The 22318-nt window shown below is 37.1% G+C and overlaps 1 protein-coding gene across 3 annotated transcripts in view; it reads left to right on the forward strand.

Annotated features, from left to right (window-relative positions):
- ACTN2 (actinin alpha 2) overlaps positions 1-22318 on the forward strand; it is a 64055-nt gene that overhangs the window by 29957 nt on the left and 11780 nt on the right. For 2 of the 3 annotated variants that reach the window (XM_052673670.1, XM_052673662.1), the window contains exons 5-15: positions 283-370; positions 2165-2243; positions 5485-5566; positions 9885-9970; positions 11372-11464; positions 12598-12828; positions 13896-14043; positions 15620-15770; positions 20679-20787; positions 21131-21271; positions 21656-21838. In XM_052673670.1, the coding sequence (XP_052529630.1) occupies positions 283-370; positions 2165-2243; positions 5485-5566; positions 9885-9970; positions 11372-11464; positions 12598-12828; positions 13896-14043; positions 15620-15770; positions 20679-20787; positions 21131-21271; positions 21656-21838 (1391 nt within the window). Of the gene's footprint in view, positions 1-282; positions 371-2164; positions 2244-3831; positions 3911-5484; positions 5567-8691; positions 8778-9884; positions 9971-11371; positions 11465-12597; positions 12829-13895; positions 14044-15619; positions 15771-20678; positions 20788-21130; positions 21272-21655; positions 21839-22318 lie in introns of all 3 variants that reach the window. The other variant, XM_052673679.1, reaches the window with a different exon arrangement.

A 22318-nucleotide genomic window follows, 5' to 3' on the forward strand; every position in this document is an offset into this window, starting at 1 on the left:
TCAGTGTTTTTCTCCAAGTATACGTTCTGTTATCCAATTAATGTAATTTCTTAAACTCCTAATATTCCATAAATATTATGCAGGCTAGGACTCTGAGTTGTTCCAGTTGAGCTGTTGTCTCTGTCCTAATGAAGCATCTTTAATCCATTTGCATGACAATCTCTTAGGTTTAAATGTTAGTTTATGCTAACCTGTTTTTGATGAATGTCCACCTTTAAGATGAGAAGAAAAGAATTACTTGAGCTCTTTTTACATCTTCTTATACTCTGGTGTCTGTTACAGAGACCTCTGCCAAAGAAGGGCTGCTGCTGTGGTGTCAAAGAAAAACTGCTCCTTACAGAAATGTGAACATTCAGAACTTCCATCTCAGGTAAATTTTCATTATTTTAAGAGGTTAGAAGCAATCTTACATGTATTAGGTCAGGTTTTTTTCTCCACAATTGTGTAGGGATATTTGGCAGCAGAATTTCACTCTTCACTGTTAACCTGGCTTTTCTTCAAATTCTTATGATCTGTATTCAGAGTCTTATTTTGGTTAGCCTTCTGTGTTATTTACCCTGGTTTATGTTTATTAATATATGCCCTGGTTATGTTTATTTAAAAAAAAAAAAAGTCCCTACTCCACACAGAATGAGCATACAATGCTATTAGACTAATGCTGTTAGAGTTCCTTGCATATGAGAGTATCTAAGTACCACTGCATAATGGTTTAACAAATGATTACTTTCAAGAGAGCCACTGCTAGGTAAGACTGGTGTTGGCAAAAATGTGTTGAGCACACAGATATTTCATTTTGATGAATTCATTATTTTTTAAAACAATAATAAATAAGGAGCCAAGGAAGTTGGTAACTACCCAGCAGTAGCACTTTAAATATGTTCATTTTTATCATCAGGATCATTACGTAAGCTGCAAAAGCTCTGGCCTGTGGTTCTGCACGTTTAGTATGGCCTGCAAGGGGATCTCCAGACCATTCATAGGCTACTTGCTTTTGGGATTTCATTCAACTGGTTCCTGTAGGTGTGTTGGTGATCTACCTAATAAAAAGATGTGATTTGCCATTTGCACTTTTTAACCATGGGATTTTACATTCCCTGAAACCTCTGGAGTACTCACAAGGGCTCTGTATCACAACGATTTGTGTTTTTAGAATTCATTCTTCTTGTGAAGCTCCAGGAGCACATATACTGGAAGAGAAGATACAGTTCACACGTGCATCTGCAGATGAAAGAATTTGATGTACAGTCCCTATATTGCCTTGAGAAATCTCAAATTTGCAATGTGTTATTTTGAAAGGATAGCAGTATATTTTAGTAAAGCTTTATGTGGATGCAGGGAGTAGTATAAATTACAGTACTAGAATCTTAGTTTTTATCAATACATGTGCTGGTTCTGACACATGTTGTGGTGAAACAATGTCGAACAGAAGTACCTTGACTGATATTTGTTTGTTTTTTTTCTCTAATACAAGTGCTTTACAGTAAAAAGTATCTTTCAGAGTAATTGCTTCTAGCTGAAAGGAACCTCTCATAATCTTTCCACATAGATGTTATTCACAGCACTATTCATTTCCTATTCTTTCCTTGAAAGGTAGTGGACATGAAGTCACAATGAAGTGTCAGACCTCAGGCCTAACCTGTCATGTCTGTAAAATGTTTTAAATAAACTAGGATAATTTTTTACTCCATACTTTTTAGGAGCATAGTGTAGTTGTGTCATTAAAATTATCTGCAATAACTGACATAGAAAAAGTCAATTACTTAAACAAATTCAAGTAAATTGAAGGTTTGTTCCCTTCTTATTTTTGCACACATGTGCTGTAAGTGTAATGGGTGACTGCACTTTCTTGAATGTATACTTTGAGCTATCCTGGAAAGTTCCTTAATTTAAGCAATTAAAATCAGGGTCTGTTGTATATAACGTATACTGCCTAGAAAGTGTTATGGAATTGCTAAGTGTGTATAGACAACAGAATAAATCATGTGCTCTGGGAGAAAGTGTACAGTGACGAAAGCTCAGAGGAATGGGAGTTGACAGAATGTAATTGTCAGGACTCAAGAGGGGGATTCCTGCTTGATTTTAAGCCTTGAGCAAGGATGAAACTGTAAAGTGCTATGACTATTCATTACTTTTCTTCCATTCTATTTTTTTTTCTGTTGTAAAGCTGGAAAGATGGCCTTGGATTATGTGCACTTATCCACAGACACCGACCTGATCTTATTGACTACTCCAAGCTAAATAAGGTCAACAGTCTGGATGGTAGAGCATGTTGTCCTGCAGTGATTTGGCTCATTTCTGGTTTGCTCGCTATGTTTTCTAAATGACAAGCATACTAATTCTAACTAATTTTCTATACTCGCTCCAAAAAATATTATTTGGAGGAAAGGAGGCTATGACAGTCTCTTGATCTTTCTTTCTTTTCCATTACAATTACTTCAGTACTAATTGCAGAAAATGCATTTCTCAGCAGCCAGGTAGTTTGTCTTTTATGGCATGCTGTAAGGATGTTTAATCAAATACACCGGAATCCTCAATTCACATTTGATGCATAGTACAGGCCATTCTGCTATGTGTCCACAGTAAATAACTGTGTAGATTGCAGAGCAATCAAGGACAAGATAATTGATTGTAAGATCGATCAGAACAAACTCTACCCTAAATATACAATTGTTAGGATTACATAGAAAATATCCACCAGTTCTTACTTAATATGTCATTATACTTCTAACTACCCATCCGGAAAGTGCAGAAGAGTTAGATACCATAACTTATTTGGGTAGCATCACATGGGGATTACAGATCCATTTTGTTACGTGGAAAAATGTATCTGTTCTAAAAGATACAAACTACTTTGGTTTAAGTCTGAATAATGAAAATCAAGTAATCATCTTGGAATTTCTGGGTCATTTCTGGGTATTCCTAAGAATAAAAATTGAAAAGACAGTGTTGACATTTAGTGTTAGATCTCAATAAATTCAAATGTTTTTCTTCCTCCAAAATGAACGTGTTTTGGATTCTTTTGTAAATAACAGTGAAATAGAAAGCTTAATCATGGATTTAATTTGTTGAGTGCCACTTCTAGTTGGTGAGAGAAATTGGTAAATCATAGATAATATCTTTCATTCTGTACCCCTCTATGATAGATTCATTTTACTAGTGGAATCAGCTCTTATGAGAAAGCCTTTTGTGAGGCAAACGATGACAGAAAGAAGTAAGACAACTTGAAAACTTTGCTTTATTATATGTTAAATTTATGCTGGGATCCTCAAATTTTAGTGAAAATTAACTAAACACACAGTGTTTAATTTAGGCAGTTGTTAAGACAACTGCAGACCTGAACGAAAGGACAAACAATAAACTGTCAGTACCAGATTATTCTCTAATTCTATATGCATACTTTCGTGTGGATGGACAGATGCATGGAATAGCTAAGCTACCTGTCTCTGCATGGCACAAACAGGTCAGTCTGATCGCGTTTGTGCTAAGAAAAATGGAACACAGTACAAAAAACTTCTTGGTAAAACTTGTCTACATATGAGTGCTAAGAAAAGGGAATAGCTCATAAGGAGATCTGCTTCAGCATTAATATTTCCCTTTTAGAGGCTTCCAAAATAAGAACAGGTCAGGTTTCAAATTGAGGCTGAGCTCTGGCACGTAAAGCACATGCAGAAAAATCCTAAAATAGATTTTGCTTTTCTGACCTGGCTGCATTTGACTGACTACTCCTTTTGGTTACATTAACAGCTGTCTTGGTGCCCTGTTTCTTGGTTTCTTATCTCTTGCATGCTGTCTTTTATTTTTCTCACCAATGTGCTTTGTGTGAATTTATAGCTGGAAAGATGGCCTTGCTTTCAACGCCCTTATTCATAGACACAGGCCCGATCTTCTTGACTATGACAAGTTAGATAAGGTATTTCTCTAGTTGTAGCAGAGACTTTTAGTTACTGTGGCTTATAGTTTTGTTTAAAAGTATGGGTGATTGGGATCTTCAGAATCTGCTGATAGTAAATAAAATTATTTCTTTATGGAGCAGCATTTACTCATGGACGTAGTACCAGGCACAATAGGAGGTGCCCATCACCCATCCATAAGCAAAGTGTCTTAATAAAGTTAGTAGGTCTCAGATTTAGTGTATTTCTTCCCATTTAATTTCAGTAAGAATTTTTGTACACACATTTAGTAAATGTTGTATTACGCGTAGTGTCTGGTGTAACAGCAGAAATAAGTTAATGGGTTTAAAATATTGTCCAGATTTCTTCTTATGTCAGTGATGCTCAAAACTGCTAAATGATGATGAAGTGAGAACTTATGATTAGAGTCTGTGTTCCACTATAACCAAGCTGTGAGGGTGTTATTACTTATGGTATCTGGCATATATACATGAAATCTAATAATTACTCCCATTGCGTTATAACTAATCTTAATAAGATCATTTCAAAGTAACAAAAGAAGCATGCTTGAGTATAGATCCTTTTACAGGGAATGATTGTATTCAGACAGAAGCCCTGTAAGTTCACTGCAGCAAACTTGTTAACTTTTTTCCAGTCCCCTCCAGCTTCTCCAGTTTTGTTTCTCTGCCCTGTCTTTCTGAACTACCTCTGTAGATGTTGACATTGTTCATAGTAGCTGTGATCATTTAGCAGTTTTTGAATACTCGAAAATAATAATAGCATTAATGTCATGAACTGTGATTTCACATAGGATATTTTTGCTCCAAGCTGATATTAGAAGCTTGACTTAATAGCGTCCCTCATCTGACATGGTCTTCTGTTGTCAGCAATTGTTGTCTGTAGTGTAAGAAATGAAATATGTGCTGTTTGACTGAATTTTCCTCACTGCTTCCTTTCTTTTTCTTTCAAAAAACAAAATCAAAATCTCTAAACAAGAGAAAACTCTTGATTATCAACAGCTCTAAGATTCGGCTTACACACGTTACTTTCAAATTTGGTTATCCAAGTCAAAACTAGGAGATTTTGCTCTTTTTGGGTAGTTGTTCTGTTTGTGGTTCCCTTTTTCCAAGCATACACTGGACCAGCAGAGAAATTGTTATCTCAATAGAATTTTTATCACTGTAATACAGTGTTTACTAAGTGTCAAAGTGTGATGAACTAATTTTCTGATGAACAGTCTAGTATACCCTACTGGAGCAGAGACCTTGACTGTATGTTTTACTGCAATGCTTCATTCAGAATTAGCTCTTTATGACTATACATTGCATATATTATCTACGTTTCCCTTCAAAATGTATTGGAATGTATATAGAATTAGAGAGTTCTAGTGTCTTATTAATATTTACCTTTGAGAGAACAGTAATAGATAGATCAAAGGGCCATAAACCCATACTCTCCTTTTTGTAGAACAGTAGCTGTGATTCCCATTAACAATTGGGAAAAACAGAGTAAGTTTTAGTGCACCTACTGCAGTAGACTTGCTTCAAAGAAAAACCTGTATTTTTGACTTGTTGTGTTTTCTTTTTCCATATAGGATGACCCCATAGGAAATATCAACCTTGCAATGGAAATTGCTGAAAAACATTTGGATATCCCTAAGATGTTGGATGCAGAAGGTGAGAGCTATAGTGAAGTTTGCATTACTTATAAGAGATCATAAAACTTGTGTTGTTTTGTTTCTAGTAAATTTTCAACATTCTTTCCCACATAAATTGTCGTAGAGAAACTTTTCTGCTTTGCTTTCAAAGTCTTTTCCTTCTTGTTCTACGTATACTAGATAGCTCCGTGCACTTTTTCATAATGTCTTTTTCTTCTGCTGTGTTTGTACTTATTATAGCACTTTGGACCCCAAGTTCAGCATGTGGTTCCACTGACAAATGAGGTTCAAATATAGAACGAAAAGATAACCCTTGCCTATAAGAAAGTATAATCTATGATTAATAAAGATAATACAACTGTTAGCAGCTTAAAGCATATTTACATTTCCAAATGAGAAGACCAGGAAGAAATAGAAGTACCTTTGAAAATTTACTACTGATAACATCACTTCTGTGAAAGAGCTTGGTTGAGGCAAGCTTGTTTTCTTCATATTTAGAGTCATATAATGGTTTGGGTTGGAAGGGACCTTTAAGATCATCCAGTTCCCAACCTCCTACTATAGGCAGAGACGCCTCTCTCTAGACCAAGTTGATCAAAACCCCATCCAGCCTGGCTTTGAATGCTTCCAGGAAGAGAGCATCCACAAACCTCTCCAGGCAACCTGTCCCAGTGTCTCACAACCCTTACAGTAAAGAATTTCTACCTAATATCTAGTCTAAATCTACTCTCTTCCACTTCAAAACCATTTCCTCTCATCCTGTTTCCTCCTTCCCTTACAAATAGTCCCTCCCCAGCTTTCCTGAAGGTAGCGGAAGACTGCTATAAAGTCTCCTTGGAGCCTTCTCTTCTCCAGGCTGAAGAGCCCCAACTCTCTCAGCCTGTCCTTGTAGGGGAGGTGCTCCAGCCCTCTGATCATTTTTGTGGCCCTCCTCTGGATCTGCTTCAACAGCTTCATGACCTTCTTGTGTTGGGAGCACCAGTTCTGGATGCCCCAGATCTCCACGTGGGGTCTCACTCTTGTCTTGATGCAGCCCAGGATACAGATGGTCTCCTGGGCTGCATACTTGCGGCTCTTGTTGAGTTTTTCATCAACTGGCACTCGCAAATCCTTCTCCTCAGGGCTGCTCTCAGGCCGTTCTCTACCCAACCTGTATCTGTGCTTGGGATTGCTCCCACTCAGATGCAGGGCCTTGCACTTGGCTTTGTTGAACTTCATGAGGTTGGCATGGGCCCACCTCTTATGCCTGTCCAGGTCCCTCTGGATAGCATTGCTTCCCTCTAGCGTGTCAACTGCACCATTCAGCTTAGTGTCACCTGCAAATTTGCTAAGGGTGCACTCAATCCCACTGTCTGTGTCACCTACTAACATGTTAAATAACACTGGTCCCAGCACCAATCCCTGAGGAATGCCACTCATCACTGATCTCCAAATTAGACATTGTGCCATTGACCACAGCTCTCTGAGTGCAACCATCCAGCTAGTTCCTTATCAAGTCAGTGGTCCATCCATCAAGTCCATCTTTGCACTTGACATTTGGACATTTATTTAAGTATAAACTTTTTGCAGGAATCACTTTTAATGAACAGCTTCATTATTTGTTTTCTCCAATAATCTTTCAATCTGTCTACAAATAACAAGAAGATACATATTAATGTTTCCTGAATTTCTTCAAGATAACCAGCCTTTTGTACTCCTGGCAAAAAATAGTGCAACAATACTGGAATTTGCTTACACTAGTTCAAAGCATTCTTCTCCAAGAGACTGCTTCTGGTGACTTGACAGTAGAGTGGTGATAGCATGGCAATTATGCAAAACACACAAACTCATCTTGTTGGCTTCCCTTAAAGTCGTTGGCAGAAAAGTTAGGCCAATGCAAGATGAGTTTGAAGTCCCAGTTTGTAACATAGTAATTGAATATTTTTCTTACTTTCACCTGCACAATTGGTTTTAATTTGATTGCAATTCTCCTTTGAACCTCCACTTAATTATTTTATTCTGAAATACTGTGCAAAGAATAAATGGACATGATAACTCCTTACTATTGAATATCTACTGTCATTCTCCTTTCACTTATTTTTCTCTTGATGTTAGATGCAGGAAAAATTCCTGCCCCTCTTTTCCCCACCCTCACATGCATCAGAATTCCTATGTATTCTAGCCCTTTGTTTTATTCTTGATAGTTATTTGGGGGGGAATTAAATCATGCTTCTTCTAGCACACTCATGAGTATATGTCATCGATTTTTATTGTTGTATTTTCAATGGAAATATGTTTTCTTCTGAACCATGTGAGAGTGATTCAAACCAGTAAATAGATTGGTCCTGAAGTTAGAAAATCTCTTGTTATTATTAAAATTGTCATCTCATGTACGGATCTTGACACACTACTATCTTCTCACTTCTACAGTGGCAGAAATCTGCAGTTTGCATAAGCATCATTCAACTATAATTGTAAAACCACCTTTTTCTGACTTTGTCAAGTAATCAAAAATGTCATTTTTTACTAATGCGTTCATGCCTCAGTCACAGTCTATGCTTTTAATCTTCCCTGCTCTGATAGGGGTAAAGCTATCAGTCAACAAAGCCAAACTCTTATGTGATTTATACTGTTAACAATAGAGACAGACTGGCTCAGGAATAGCAACATGTTTACTATCCAAGCTTTTCTTAGCACAAAATGTATTTCTGAACTGCAAGAATTCTGCAGGTTTCCAGTATGCATCAGTACTTTGTCAGTCACAAGGATCCTTTGCTAATATAGTACATACTCTTACTTTGTGACTGTTGATGGCTGTATTTCTCGTAGTAGAATTACTGTTTTGATTTAGATGAAGTGGCAGCGAAACTGAATCAAGTAGATCTATGAGCCATGCCATCTCTAGAAGTTTCCCCAAAACAGGTACTAGCAATACCTTTCTGAATAGTCTCCATCTTCAGATGCTATACCATTTCAAAGAGCCTAATATGTTTTCCATTTTTGATTCCTAAAGCTTAGGTATCTTCACAATGAAGTCAGTAAACTGAGTCAGGATGAAGGATGATATTTTTAATCCTTGTAGCACTGAGCTGGCATCATCAGCGTAATCTAATGGAAGTACCTCGTAAGAGTTTCTGAGCAGTAAACCCTTTTCTCTCTACACAGATGTAGTAAACACTGCCAGACCTGATGAAAGAACCATTATGACTTATGTTTCCTGTTACTACCATGCATTTGCTGGTGCTCAGAAGGTGAGGTTGTAGATAGATCAGATCTCACCCTCAACCTTCTTTGTCATTTCTTTCAGCAATTTTTGTTTTCCCTCTTTTGATCTTTCCTTCACTAGTTCTTAGGACAGCATCTTAGATCCAAGCTCATTTCCTGTTGCCTGCTTTTCTCTGTGAGACACTGTCTCTGTAGAGCCAGTGGTAGTCTGTCCATTTGTTCTGTAGATACAAACTTTCCTCTTTCTTATTCCCATATATTTACTGATAATATCCAGTAGGTTTTTGGCATCTGATCACTGGAGCTGGTAGGACGTTATTCAATGTCCTTTGATTGAACTTTTGTGCTTTGATTAGAAGCACTTTAAAATGTTAGAAGAAAATAAGATCATAGTGATAAAGCTATTCCAATAGCAGAATTGCATCTTTTTTTGCCTGCTGGATATTATTCTTGTTGCGTATGTCAAAATCTTCATAACCGATGCTCAGAAAATGAATCCTTTTCTTATGCTTTCAGGGTTGTTTTTTAAAATATTAAATACTCAATGGTAAGTGCAATCAATCAGCGGCATAAAACCACTACTATACAAAACAGGGAAATATACAGACATCTCAGAAGACCTGGAATCATGTTTTGATGAGAAGAAGTACAAGTAGAAAAGGCAAGGCAAATCAGAGAGTTGGATATATTTTAGGCAACAGTAATATAAGGAGTACTGACACATAATGTTAAAGTTAAAACTGAAACTGATCCATTTGTAGCTTCCAGAGGAGATCTCCCCAGATCAAAATCTAGCTTGTCTTTTCTCTGTGTTAGTCAATGAAGTGTTCATACCAATTATTATGCAGATAGTCTTTCTAAAATTAAGGTAGTTTCCTCTGTGACAGTACTGCAGGATCAAAAATTTCACATTTTTGGTAAGAAGTTGTGTTGAATTTCTAGAGTATGGATTTTTTTTCCTATCTATGCTCATTTATTTCAGCTTTGTATATTTTCCACAGTACATCTATGTACTCTATGTTCAAGAAAACATTAACAGTGACAACTATTTTGTGCTTTTATTTATTCTCCCTATCTTCTACTCCTTGTACCTTTTTTTTGTTTTTTGTTTTCATTTCTCCCCCATAATATAGATATTGTGAACACTCCCAAACCTGATGAGAGAGCTATCATGACATATGTGTCCTGCTTCTACCATGCTTTTGCTGGAGCAGAGCAGGTATTAATTGATTGTTCCTTCAGGTTGCTGTGTTTTTGCTTGTTCAACTTTTCCACTGGTTTATATTTATAACGAAACAAAAAACCAACCCCCCCTCAAAAAACCCAAACTCATTAATTTTGTATTTTGTTGTTTTAATTAACAATTGTAAGTATTACTTGAGCACTAATATTTGTTTTTAACAAACTCTGAATGTGTTTTAAATGTTGTGCAGCAAGTTGAACCATTTTATTCTGATAGAAATTTGTGATTTTTAATGTTGAGTGTCTTTGTTCAGTGATTGTAAAGACTGTTTCAGAAAAAGTATTTGAAGTTACTGTGAAATGGAATGGTTTGTTGCTACATCAACATCTTATGCTTTTGCTGCATAAAAGCATGTTTGACTTTTGGAGACAGAGTATTCTTGGACTTACTTACTCATGCTAAGTAGTAACTTAGGGCTACCTGGAGATGTGGAGAGGCACGGAAGTTGTCCACAGCAGTATTTGCACCTGGCTCCTACTGAAGCCAGTAGAATTATTTGTAGACCAAAGTGTTGGTATAAGAAACAAGAATATCAACAGGAGATCTATCATATGGGATGATACTATAACAAATGTTGCATTTCTGACTGCTCTATTTCTTACATTTCTAGACTACAAATGAACACAATTCAACTTACATAGAGAAAAAAATGCCTTAAAGTAGTTGATATTTTTCCTTCTTCCTCTGAGCTGAATTTCCCTTCCTATCTGGTAGGCTTCCTGCACCAGTGCTGTTGTGCACTCTTCCATCTGGGTTGTGCAGGTTTTGCTATTAATAGAAAAGAATGCTTCCAAATACTATTCTTAGTTGACTGGATATACTTCAGATTCATATAAATATTCGTATAAATTTGTGATGTGGAACTATTATGTCAATTTTAAATATGGCAGAGCTACAGTGCTTTCAGAAATAAATTTGGCAGGAGCCAAGAAAAGATTTGTTGTCAGTAGTTAAGTTGTATCTGCTTTCAAGGATGTATGCGCATGTGGGTCCCCTGACTTGCATCCAGTGTTTCCTGTGTAGCTAACAAACAAAGTGTCTTTTTAGCGTGCTTTAAAAAATTAACCTAATAAGGTAACTTGAAGAATGCCCTAAGTTGCTTTTGAAAGTAAAGTATTTATTAAACAACTATAATGACAGTGTGAAATACCTCCTTGTATAGTAAGGCTTCATTGTATGCTCAGTGACTTCTATGCCTCATTTAAGACCACCAGAGTCTGTGAGTACAGAAGGAGGGTAACCTAGAAGCATAAATCAACAACTATATAAACCAATGTGATTTTTATTTGCAGCTGCCATGTTCTCTTTCTTTCTCCAAGCCTGTACCTTTCTCAGAATATTTACAAGTATGTCCTGTTTATTTGCTATATTTTATAGGCTGAGACTGCAGCAAACCGGATCTGTAAGGTGCTTGCTGTGAATCAAGAAAATGAGAGGTTGATGGAAGAGTATGAGAGACTTGCAAGTGAGGTAAAGACAGCCTTTTCTGTAACATGGTGATAATTACATTGATGAAATACCAAAAGCTGAAAGATTCACACACTGTCTGCAAGACTGAAAGTGAAAATATCATGAAGGTGAATCTCATAGTTGTATTGGATTCCAAGTTCAGTATCCCCAAAATGTCAAATATCAGGTCATTCCTTTGCCACAGATTTCCTATGTGACCTCCAGCAAGTTATTCAGTCTTGTTTTTTTGTCTTGTTTTTTTTTTTTTTTTTTTTGTGCCAAAAAGGGTGTTTTGGGGTCTGTTGTCAGACTGCTTTAGGGCTAATCTTGGTGTCTCTGTAATCTCCAATGATAGCTTCTCCTTCACTATACATGGAACACACAGTATTCTTTTACTCCAAGCATGCCCCTTGGCTTTATGTACTGCTAGGTGCACCCAGACAGGGTCTCAGGGTGTTCACAAAACACCTGTGAACACAGGCAGCCAATGAATGATCAAGGCACACTGCTTGCATTGTTTCTGATTATTACCAGAAGATTGCTTTTTTTCAAAATACAGGTAATATAAATTTTCTTCACAAAGTATATACTGCAGACTTTATGAATCAGTTCCTCTTCTCTATTCTTGGTATATGGCACATTTATTGTCTCAGGACTGCAGATACATAATGCACAAATGAGAGCTCCTTCATAATGTGCAACCTTCAAAAACATACAGAGATGATAGATACAAAGAGAGTAGTGCTGAATCGGTCTGCATAAAAATATTTACATGTCTTGAGTTACTTGATTGATGTCCATTCTGATTTATGAAGTATGACTACTTCAATACATCAATACCAATACTTTTGAAAGCAGCTAGAGATACCAGGTAACTTGTGTTTTAATTAACTGAAGTCGCCTTACATGCATGTCCATGTACAGACCCTGAAGTCAAAGTATTTCCAGCAGTATCTAGAATATCTGAGAAAGTTAGGGTTATTGTTCTGTTGAGAAAATGTTGTTCTTACTTGTCATTAGGGCCCTGACTACAACTGAAGTTAACAATAGTAAGATGGAGCAAACATGATTGAAATTCATGCATTCAATATCATCTGGTTTTTTTGATTGCTCTTCCATTGCTTTAATTTCAACTGTTTGTGTTGATTTGAAAGCTTTTAGAATGGATTCGCAGGACAATTCCTTGGCTGGAAAACAGGACCCCAGAAAAAACAATGCAGGCCATGCAGAAGAAATTAGAGGATTTCCGGGACTACCGCCGCAAACACAAACCTCCCAAAGTTCAAGAGAAATGTCAGCTGGAGATCAATTTTAACACCCTGCAGACAAAACTGAGAATCAGCAATCGACCAGCTTTCATGCCGTCGGAGGGAAAAATGGTTTCAGTAAGTAAAGGAGGCATCAATATTCCATTCTCCTTTCTACCGACATTCTCACAGAAATTTCACTATGAAGGACTGAAGTACCATTTTGAGCCATCCTCAGGACCTTTGGTTTGCTGTGCTCTGTCAATATCAAACCGCTCTCTTAAACATCCCCTTTCATTCTAAAATCTTTCTATCCCTTACATATGCTCCTCGCTCTTTGGAAACTTTCCTCTATAGCAAACTGTCTTGAGACAGAGCCATCTTTGGGCATGTTAGTTTACTTAACTACTTTTTTTTTTTTTTTTTTTTATTTAAGCAAAACTTTTGCTCATCAGACACAGAGAAACAGCTATGGCTCAAAAAATGCTTCTAGTTTTTTTTTCCGAAGATAATAATAGTCTTACTGTGGGTCAGAACATTTCTTGTGGGATAAAGGAATAAAGCAAACCTGTATCTATACTCTGTTTTAGCACTGTACTTTTGTTGCTTAGATTTTACAAACAGATGGTTGCATTACTTGCGAAGGGTGGCTGCCATGCTGCATACTCAGAAAATAAGGGGTGTCTCACTTCAGTTTTCTTCTCATGCCTTTGAGCTTCTAAGGAAAATCACAAAACTTTGTACACCACAGAAAATGAAATGAATTTGTATTCCAGATAAAATAAGGATCAAATCTTGATACTAATTGTTTTGTTATTGTCTGCTTCTGAGAGCACAGCACATAAATTCTGACAACAGGCAACTACATCATAAAAGAACATGTACTTGGAACATGAGAGGTAAAACTAATGTATCATGAAGGCACTGAACAAACAATTTTGCTTGAAAACCATTTGTGTAGAGGATTCTTTCATGATCCTGAGCTCACTTGGTATGGATGCTTTTGTCAGGTGCAGTTGTTTGGACTATCTGATCTCCAGAGCTGCCTGACGACTGACATTTTCTATGATTCTGGTATTTGGCAAAATCTGGACATCCTGACTTCTCTTTTTGGAGGAAAACTGTGAGCGAGTCAGAAATCTGCAAATTTGGATAAAAAAGAGAGTGTAGTTTAATTCACTATTTCTCATATATTCTCTTGACAGGATATTGCTGGCGCTTGGCAGAGACTTGAACAAGCTGAGAAAGGCTATGAAGAGTGGCTGCTGAATGAAATACGAAGACTGGAAAGGCTTGAACATTTGGCTGAGAAATTTAGACAGAAGGCTTCCACTCACGAGCAGTGGGCATATGGTAAGCAGAGATGGCTTCTAACATTTTTCTCATTTTAACCTTCAAGGTTGAACTGTCAGCGATGTTTGCCAGCCAGGGGCACTCTAGAAATTAGCTTGGACAGCTTTAGAAAAGTAAAATGCTAACAGATAAAATTGGAGGTTCTCTTTCCTACAGTCATGGTCATTTGTAGGCATGTTGCTAGTGAAATATAACTGTGAAAATCATACTTTTTTCTACTAAGGGAGTGAGTCAAACCTAATAAGACTATCCAAGAAATGAATAAGGGCTCATACTGGTAATGCATTCCTATGTATTTGTACACCAGTGATCCAGCCAGGAGTGCAGTGAGTACAGAAATTCAGTTCTTCATTTTAAACTCAGAAATAAACTGGGATCTAAATGTGGAATTACTAACAGCTCTTCTGGTTGGTAATAATTCGGCCATCTTGATTTTTAATAGTTCACGTAAACTACATAATAATGGACTCACTGTTGCTTTGCTCCATACCCTGGATTATATCCCATGTGTGACTTTCTTTTTTAAAGATGGCCTAACCTTAGATGTAGTTGTAACGGCTACAGGACCATCTATTTTACAGCACCAACATAATGCCATTAAGCATAGTGACACTCTATCATCCCTTTTTTTTTTTTTTTTTTTTGGCCCTGACAACCATTTTCCTGTTTCTGCCACACGTTTGGCTTTTTCCAGCTACAGTCTATTCACACTGTGAAAGTTAAACTGAGGCTATCCAATAACACAATTGTTAGAAGCATGCATAATAGTAAAAAGTTACCAAACAGATACTAGAAAAGAAACCACAGTGTTTATCAGCCCTGTGAGCCTATTTTCTGAGGATGTTTTACTCTTGTTGACGTGGTATGGCTACTATACAGGGAAAAATTCAAATAAGCATGTGCGTAGCAAGTGAAACAATAGTCCCTTCTGGCTCTAGAATCTGCAGAGCTATGTAATGTCATATGGTGAGATGCAGTTGTACAGGCTGTCTGTATAGATTATTGTCCAACACAGGAGTTACTGAGGAGCAATATTTCAGTTTCTGATTTCGTTTATGCTTCTCTTGCAGCTATGTTGGCATTTTCCACTTAAAATTCAGTAATTGATACAAGATAGAGCAGTGTGTCTCTAATCTAATTTTGGCAGGAAAGTGCTGAAATTAATAATGAATTGAAAAGCAGAACATGAAAAAGAGTAACAGTTCCTTAGCAGGAATGAAGCTGAGTGTAGCAGTGTGATTTCTGATTTTGAAAATCAGTGATACACTCTAAAAGATTTGTCAGAATAGTTTAGATCCTTAGTTTTTGCTAATATACCACTTTATGCCAGTTTCTCAAGTAATGCAATACTAGCTATTTTAGACATATAATCATCTTGTGCAAGAATCAAGGGATTACTGAGAGATCTTTAAAAATATTTTACTTTCCTAATTAATACTGTTAGGCTGACAAATTGCCACTCATCTTATACATGTACTTTTGACCGTGCCTCAGCTAAAAGAAGTTGACTGAATTTACTGTTGTTCTAACCAATGAATTAGTAAAAACAGACCAATAATTTAATTTCCTGTTTCAGGCAAAGAGCAGATCTTACTTCAGAAGGATTATGAATCTGCATCTCTGACAGAAGTCCGTGCCATGTTAAGGAAACATGAGGCTTTTGAGAGCGATTTGGCTGCTCACCAGGACAGGGTGGAACAGATCGCTGCCATTGCCCAGGAGCTGAAGTATGTTCCATTTAAAGGCTTGCAGCTGCTGACATTTAACTTTGTGATAAACTCTTTCCAATGAATTTGATAGTGTCATAGGTACTAACGTAAGAATTCCAGAGATAGCTTCATAAGTATATTATCTGAGCTGGTCACTGAGACCTTTCCCTCATCTCCCCTCTACTCCCAACCAAATATAGACGTGCAACTGACCGAAAATATTTGAAAACAAGCATTTTCAAATTCAATTTGAAAATAATCTTTTCTTTCTACTAATGAGACCATTGTGTGTTCATGGGAATGCTGGAGGTGTCTGTTTCTTAGTTCGTATGGTCTGCTGAGAGAGGTACTGCTTATAAATTATAAACTTAGAAAATAATAGCAGTTAGACAAATTACAGATCAAGCATCTTCAATTTAATATCTGGTATTTTCCCATGGGTATATTGGTCCTTTGAAAAGACTTGATATCCTTTCTGTATCGGTCTTGGGTCATGCAATGACATCTCTGAAGATTTAAGTGTCTCTTGTATACTCCGAGGCAAGCAAACACACAACCTTTCCTCCTCACTCAGCATTCTATGTCCAGAGAACAAAGCTGAGAACAATTCCACAACGTATTTAGCTATATTGACATCAGCTAGGTTGTTCAGGGGTGTGAAAAGCCAAGGCCCGTGCCTGATAGATACTTTGTGGCAAGAGAAGCCTTGAGTGTTGGTGAAGTTACTGTAGCTAGATTCTGTCTTTATCAGTAAGCCTGTTTTTGTTTGCAGAAAAGCTGTTAATTCACAGGGGCAGCACAATTTTGTCAGCAAAGCTCTGCCCACACTGGCACGAATGTAGTGTTAGATAATGATGTCTCCATTCTGGTAAAGTCATTTTCATTTGTGCACCAAGCTAAGGACATTTGATTTTGTAATCTTACACAGTTAACTGCAAAGGTCTTGTACTGTAAATCAGTAGCACTGCTCCTGATCTTAACATCTGGCACACAATTAAATTCATTGCTCACCCACAGCACAAATCTGCGAAGTCAACAGGAACAAATGTGTGTTAGTGGTTGAAAGAGGAACCAGCATAAAATTCCCAGACTCCTCCTTGTGGCTTCAAGCCTCCAAGTTTCAGTTTCTTGATTCCTTGAATAGACAAAACAGCTAGTACTCAGCTGTGCTCTAAAGTTATTTGTTCCTTTTATGCTAGCGAATGTTTCTGAAACACCTAATCATTGTTAATTAAGCATTAGCTTTGCAAATGATCAAAATTTTGTGAATGTAGTATACGTAGCACAGCATCTGCTTACCAGCATTTTGAACCCTGTGTCCTTTACCTTTGCTGAGGCCAGTGAACACTGTATCCTGTCTATTTTAGGGTTGTCTCTTCTCAGTTGTTTCAGTAATTTGCTGTATGAAGTTAAACAAGATATCTGTGCCCTTGGCGCCAAAGGTGCTGGAAACCTACTGCTTTTAAGATGCTCTACTTTGATGTCTTCTCTAGTCCATACAATACAGCTATCAGTACAGTATTTTCAATATTCAGGACTGGTTAGTCCCTGAGACTTTGTAGCTCAGTAAGACTTACTGCTTATGGAGAATACTGAATGAAAGGTTATAAATGTCAAGTTTTATTCTTGGCTGCAAGCAAATGGACAGCTTCTGTTTAAACATTGATTTAAATTATTTATCCACAGCACAGTTCTTCAGAGAGCCATTGAAATTATGGAGAAAAACTAATTTCTTTTTCCAGTCATATTTTTTTCATTGAAATGTTGAGCAATAATTGAATGCTAAAGGAATATGCATTGGCACCTTATCCAAAGCCTAATTAAGTCAGCATGGGTATCTTATTGTTGGTTTGTTTGTTTGTTTGTTTGTTTTTGGTCACTGGATCAGACCCTTACAGGAATCATCATCTGAGTCTAAATTACAAGTCAGTACACCTCAGTGTTTTGCTTTAGCCATCTCTTGTCTGCCTAATGTTACTATTTGAAACTGAATAATTGCTGTGTGATCTTGAACCACAGCAGTTACTTACAGCATTTTTTTATCTGCACTGGTACTCTGCTGCAGCAGTTAAGTCAACCATGAGATAAAGTTGCTAAAAGTTTGTTGATTGGTGTGTGTGTGTGTGAAGCAGGTAATTCCAGCCATGATGCTGCTATAGGACTATTATGTGTTCTAGCCTGTATAGAATTGGAAATCCTTGTCGGTGAAGTATGGAAAGACTCGGTTGGCACTGTATACAAGGCCGGAAAAAAAGAGATAGGGGTTTTTAAAATGGGACTTGCCATTGATGACATTGCAAATGCTAAACAGAACTAGAGTGAGTCATAATATGAAATGCTGAATTCACCTATGGTCTTGTGTGCTCGTTTCAATGTTTTCAATAATCAAGATAATTTTTAGAATATCCATCACTTCTAGTGTAGCAACTTATTTTCAGCCACAAAGACAACTATCTGTAGTTGTTTTGAAGAGTCTTTTTGCTTCTGGAAACCTGGGCTCAAATTGTGCTTACGCGCATGATATTATAACATGAGCCTGGTTATGAAGCAGTGCTAAAGCATGGTGCTCAGCAGGTTATTTTTGTGACACTATCATGATTCGTAAAATGAGCTCATACTTAAATGCTTCTCTGAATCTGGACAAAATCTGACTAAATTTTTAATTTGTTAAAGGTAAGATTGAAATAAAAATAGTTTCAAGATTTTTAAATTCCGAAGGCTGTAGATCTCAAATGATTAAATAGGCTGTTCTCTTGGAAGTGCTGTAGGACATGTGCATTGTTTATACTTGATAAGAAAAAAAATGGTAATAAGTAAGAAATCCAGTGTCTTCACAGCTTCAATGCACAAATCTCCACATCCCATCCACTTAGTGAGCTCACAGCTCACACAGGATCATCACCTAACGGCCTCAATATGCTAAAATGTGAAAAATAACTTCCATCTTAAAAAGTTCTAGCAATAAAATGTCATAGCCTGTTTTATGTAAATATCCAAGCTCCTGACTTAAAATTTCTTAACAAATACATGGTTTGTATTGAATTCCTGGAAGGCTAACAGAAAGACTTGCTCCAGAGGAGGAAGCAAGTATTTAAGGAGTCCTTGTGTAGTGTGTTTAGTCCTTGTGGGCAGCTCTCTCCATATAGATAAAGGGATTTTTTTGCAGTTTTGAGGTTTTTTTAGTTGCTGTGGTATTCTATTTTCACTTGTTTTGATCATTTCTTGCTTTCAAAGATCAATTGATTTCAGCATATCTGAAGCCTCTTTTAGACAAAATGATCCAGGTATTTCTCAGCTTTATCCCTAACCATATTGTTCCTACCAAAGTTAAAGGGAAAAGGATAAGCACTGTCCCTGGCCTATGGTGTACCTTCATAGAGGAAAACTGCCTCTGATTCTCTAAGTTAGTGGAGGAAGCAATCTGAACACTCCTCTTGCCACTTGCCTAGAGAAGGACATTCAAAAGGATAGAACAAATTATATCTGCATTTAACATCTTGTTCAAGCCTTAGAGTAAATCTTAGCTTCATATTGCCATATGGTCACTTAATCACAATCTCTGCAATGCTTAGTACTGTGCAAAAGGTCCTCAAGGAGCAGCCAAGAGCTAAATTCAGTGGATGATGACACACTAATAAAAATGAGCTTCTGAAGTGCCTAATGCATATTTTATTATGGTCATGATGGCTACAGCAGAACCATGCGGATTATCTGTCACTGAGACCCAAAATACTGTTTGAAATGGTGTAGAACCTCCTGACAGAGCTTGAAAAGTTATTGCAGGCGGCAGAGTAAGTAGTTTTCTGTCAGGATAATAAAAGTGTATTAAGTAGTTGAAAAAGCAGTGCTAACTGCCACGTGACTTTTGGGTGGACTAATTTGCACTGGCAGCAAACCTGACTCTGGAGATTCCTGTACCTAAACAGTTCTAGTGTGTGAGAGAAAGATGAAAATTGTTTCCTGCGCTCCAGAGCTGGGCAGCCCCTGTTTAAGGTGGATTATGCCTTGAACACAAGCTGAGATCTGTTTCTCTGTTAAATGCATAGGTCGCTCTGAAAGTAATGCCTCCTATTTATTCCCATGAAAACTACAACAGGTACAAAGAGCATAATAACACTATCTAATAGAGCAAATTCTCAGCTACAAAACACTATTTTTCAACATAATCACCATCATTAGCTGTGCATTTTCACCAGTGATGAATAAGAGTCTGCACAACACACTTGTAAAAATCTGCACCAGTGGAGGTGACCCACTGTTGGTATTACCATACCTGAAATGCATCACCCACTGCCTCATTGTGCTCACATCCACTGTTTGGTCTCTATCAATACTCAGCAAGTATCAGTGAATGTCAATGGGTGCAACGTTTTTTTCTGCATTCAGGAATTCAGTTCCACACCTTTGCTTCATACCCACTTCCATGTCAGACACGTTCTGTCAGACTGCCCCTCTGGTGCCATCTGTCACACAGCAACAACATGTAATGGAATGTTGGCAGGAAGGTTCAATTTCTGCTGTCTACCACCAACATCTGCTGCTGACATTGTGGACCAACAGAATAAAATAGAAGGCATTGCTTTTGGAGCAGCCCTTATAGCTACACAATGTGTTAGTCTGGAAAGAATCACTGGATTATTTAAAATAAAGCTAATAGATTTCAGGCCATTTAGTTTAACACTACCAATCTACAGGAACTTGATAAAGCCTCAGACTGAAGGAGAGGTTGATTCTGTTTCTGTGCTGTGCTTCTTGAAATGTGACATGTTTAAAATGTACATGTCTACATGCAACATTTGCTTACCTGGAGGAGAAATATTGCATAAAAATAGAGGAGAAGAATTACTGAAGGGCAGTGGAATGGCATGCGCAACTGTTCCTGTGTCTCAGAAAGCTGCTCAGACTTTTGTCTTCACTTTCTCTTAGTGAACTGGACTATCACGATGCTGCAAGTGTCAATGATCGATGCCAAAAGATATGTGACCAATGGGACAGCTTGGGAACACTTACTCAAAAAAGGAGAGAGGCACTGGAGGTAAACAATATAACAATGATCAGTTTTGCTAAGAGGATGAATTTATACTTAAAAGAAATGACTAAAGCAAGATTAGCAGATTTAAATTGATTTGCAGACAGATTACAGTATCAAAAACAAGTCATTTCATCTGCTGGCCTTGAAAGGTATGCATCCCTTTTAATGACTGATATGAAAGTATCTTTAGTACTATTGGCATAAAGCATGTGGTGAAATCACTCAATTATATAATCATTTGCTTTTGAAAAAAATGAAGCATGACTTTGTTCATAGGAATGAATATTAGTATAGAATTAATTCTTGCCTTTAATAAAAAGGAATTTACCTTTTCCAACCTATACAGAGGACGGAGAAATTGCTTGAAACGATTGATCAGCTTCACCTGGAGTTTGCCAAAAGAGCTGCTCCTTTCAACAACTGGATGGAAGGTGCTATGGAAGACCTACAGGACATGTTTATTGTTCACAGCATAGAGGAAATTCAGGTAAATGGTTGTCTTTTTTCTTTTTTTGTCTTAGTCATAAGAAAGACAAGAAATGAAATTTTTCTTTCTTGGAGAGTACAACATAGGCAGGATATTCTATCCTGACATTTACATTGTGATAGATGATATCTATAATAAATAAAGTTATTTCTTGGTGGGCATGAAAGTTTTCTAAAATTGTAGAAGAACCAGTAGTCTTGATAAAGTTAATGGTGGGTTTTTCATAAATATATCTACGTGTATTATTTCATGTACATACAGATACATGTAGACAGGATGTCTGGGAGTCTGAGGGAAGGAGCTGTGCTTCTTTACAGCAGACCTTTCAGATGCTGGAAGGAAAATTAGAGTTTTCATGCTCTCCCTCTCTGTTTCTGATTTTAGAGTTTAATCTCTGCACATGATCAATTTAAAGCTACTTTGCCAGAGGCAGACGGTGAAAGACAGGCCATATTGTCAATCCAGAATGAAGTTGAAAAAGTTATTCAGAGTTACAGCATGAGAATAAGTGCAAGCAATCCTTACAGCACTGTTACTGTGGAAGAGATTCGTACCAAGTGGGAAAAGGTAATGTATGCTAAATGCATAAAAGAATGACGTAACAGTATTTTGGTTTAGGAATCTGAGACTATTCAGAGAACTTAACAATAAATCTGTCAATTTTTCTAGATCATCGGATGCCAAAATGAACCTATTTCTGTTTTAAAACTGATGGAACTGGAACAAATTAAATATTTCCTCTTAAATATGTTTACTAATGTGGACAGTGGAAAGAGGTTGCAGCACGATAAGTTATCACTTATTACACTAGAGGCATATTAAATGCAATTAAACAGAATTTGCATCCATAAAGTAAATTGAAAGTAATAGATTGTATGAGAAGCTGATGTTGGGATGAAAGAAGTAGTAGAAAGATGTTAGCTTTCATAATATATTCTGAAATGTTTCAGTAATTTCATACATAGATTTCTGGTTCTGTAGCCTACTGTAGTTTTCTTCAATCATATTTGTAGTTACATTTGAGAACAAGAACCCAATTGTAGGGAC

The sequence above is a fragment of the Tympanuchus pallidicinctus genome, unplaced genomic scaffold (assembly GCF_026119805.1).
Source record: "Tympanuchus pallidicinctus isolate F22 unplaced genomic scaffold, pur_lepc_1.0 scaffold1, whole genome shotgun sequence".
NCBI lineage: Eukaryota > Metazoa > Chordata > Aves > Galliformes > Phasianidae > Tympanuchus > Tympanuchus pallidicinctus.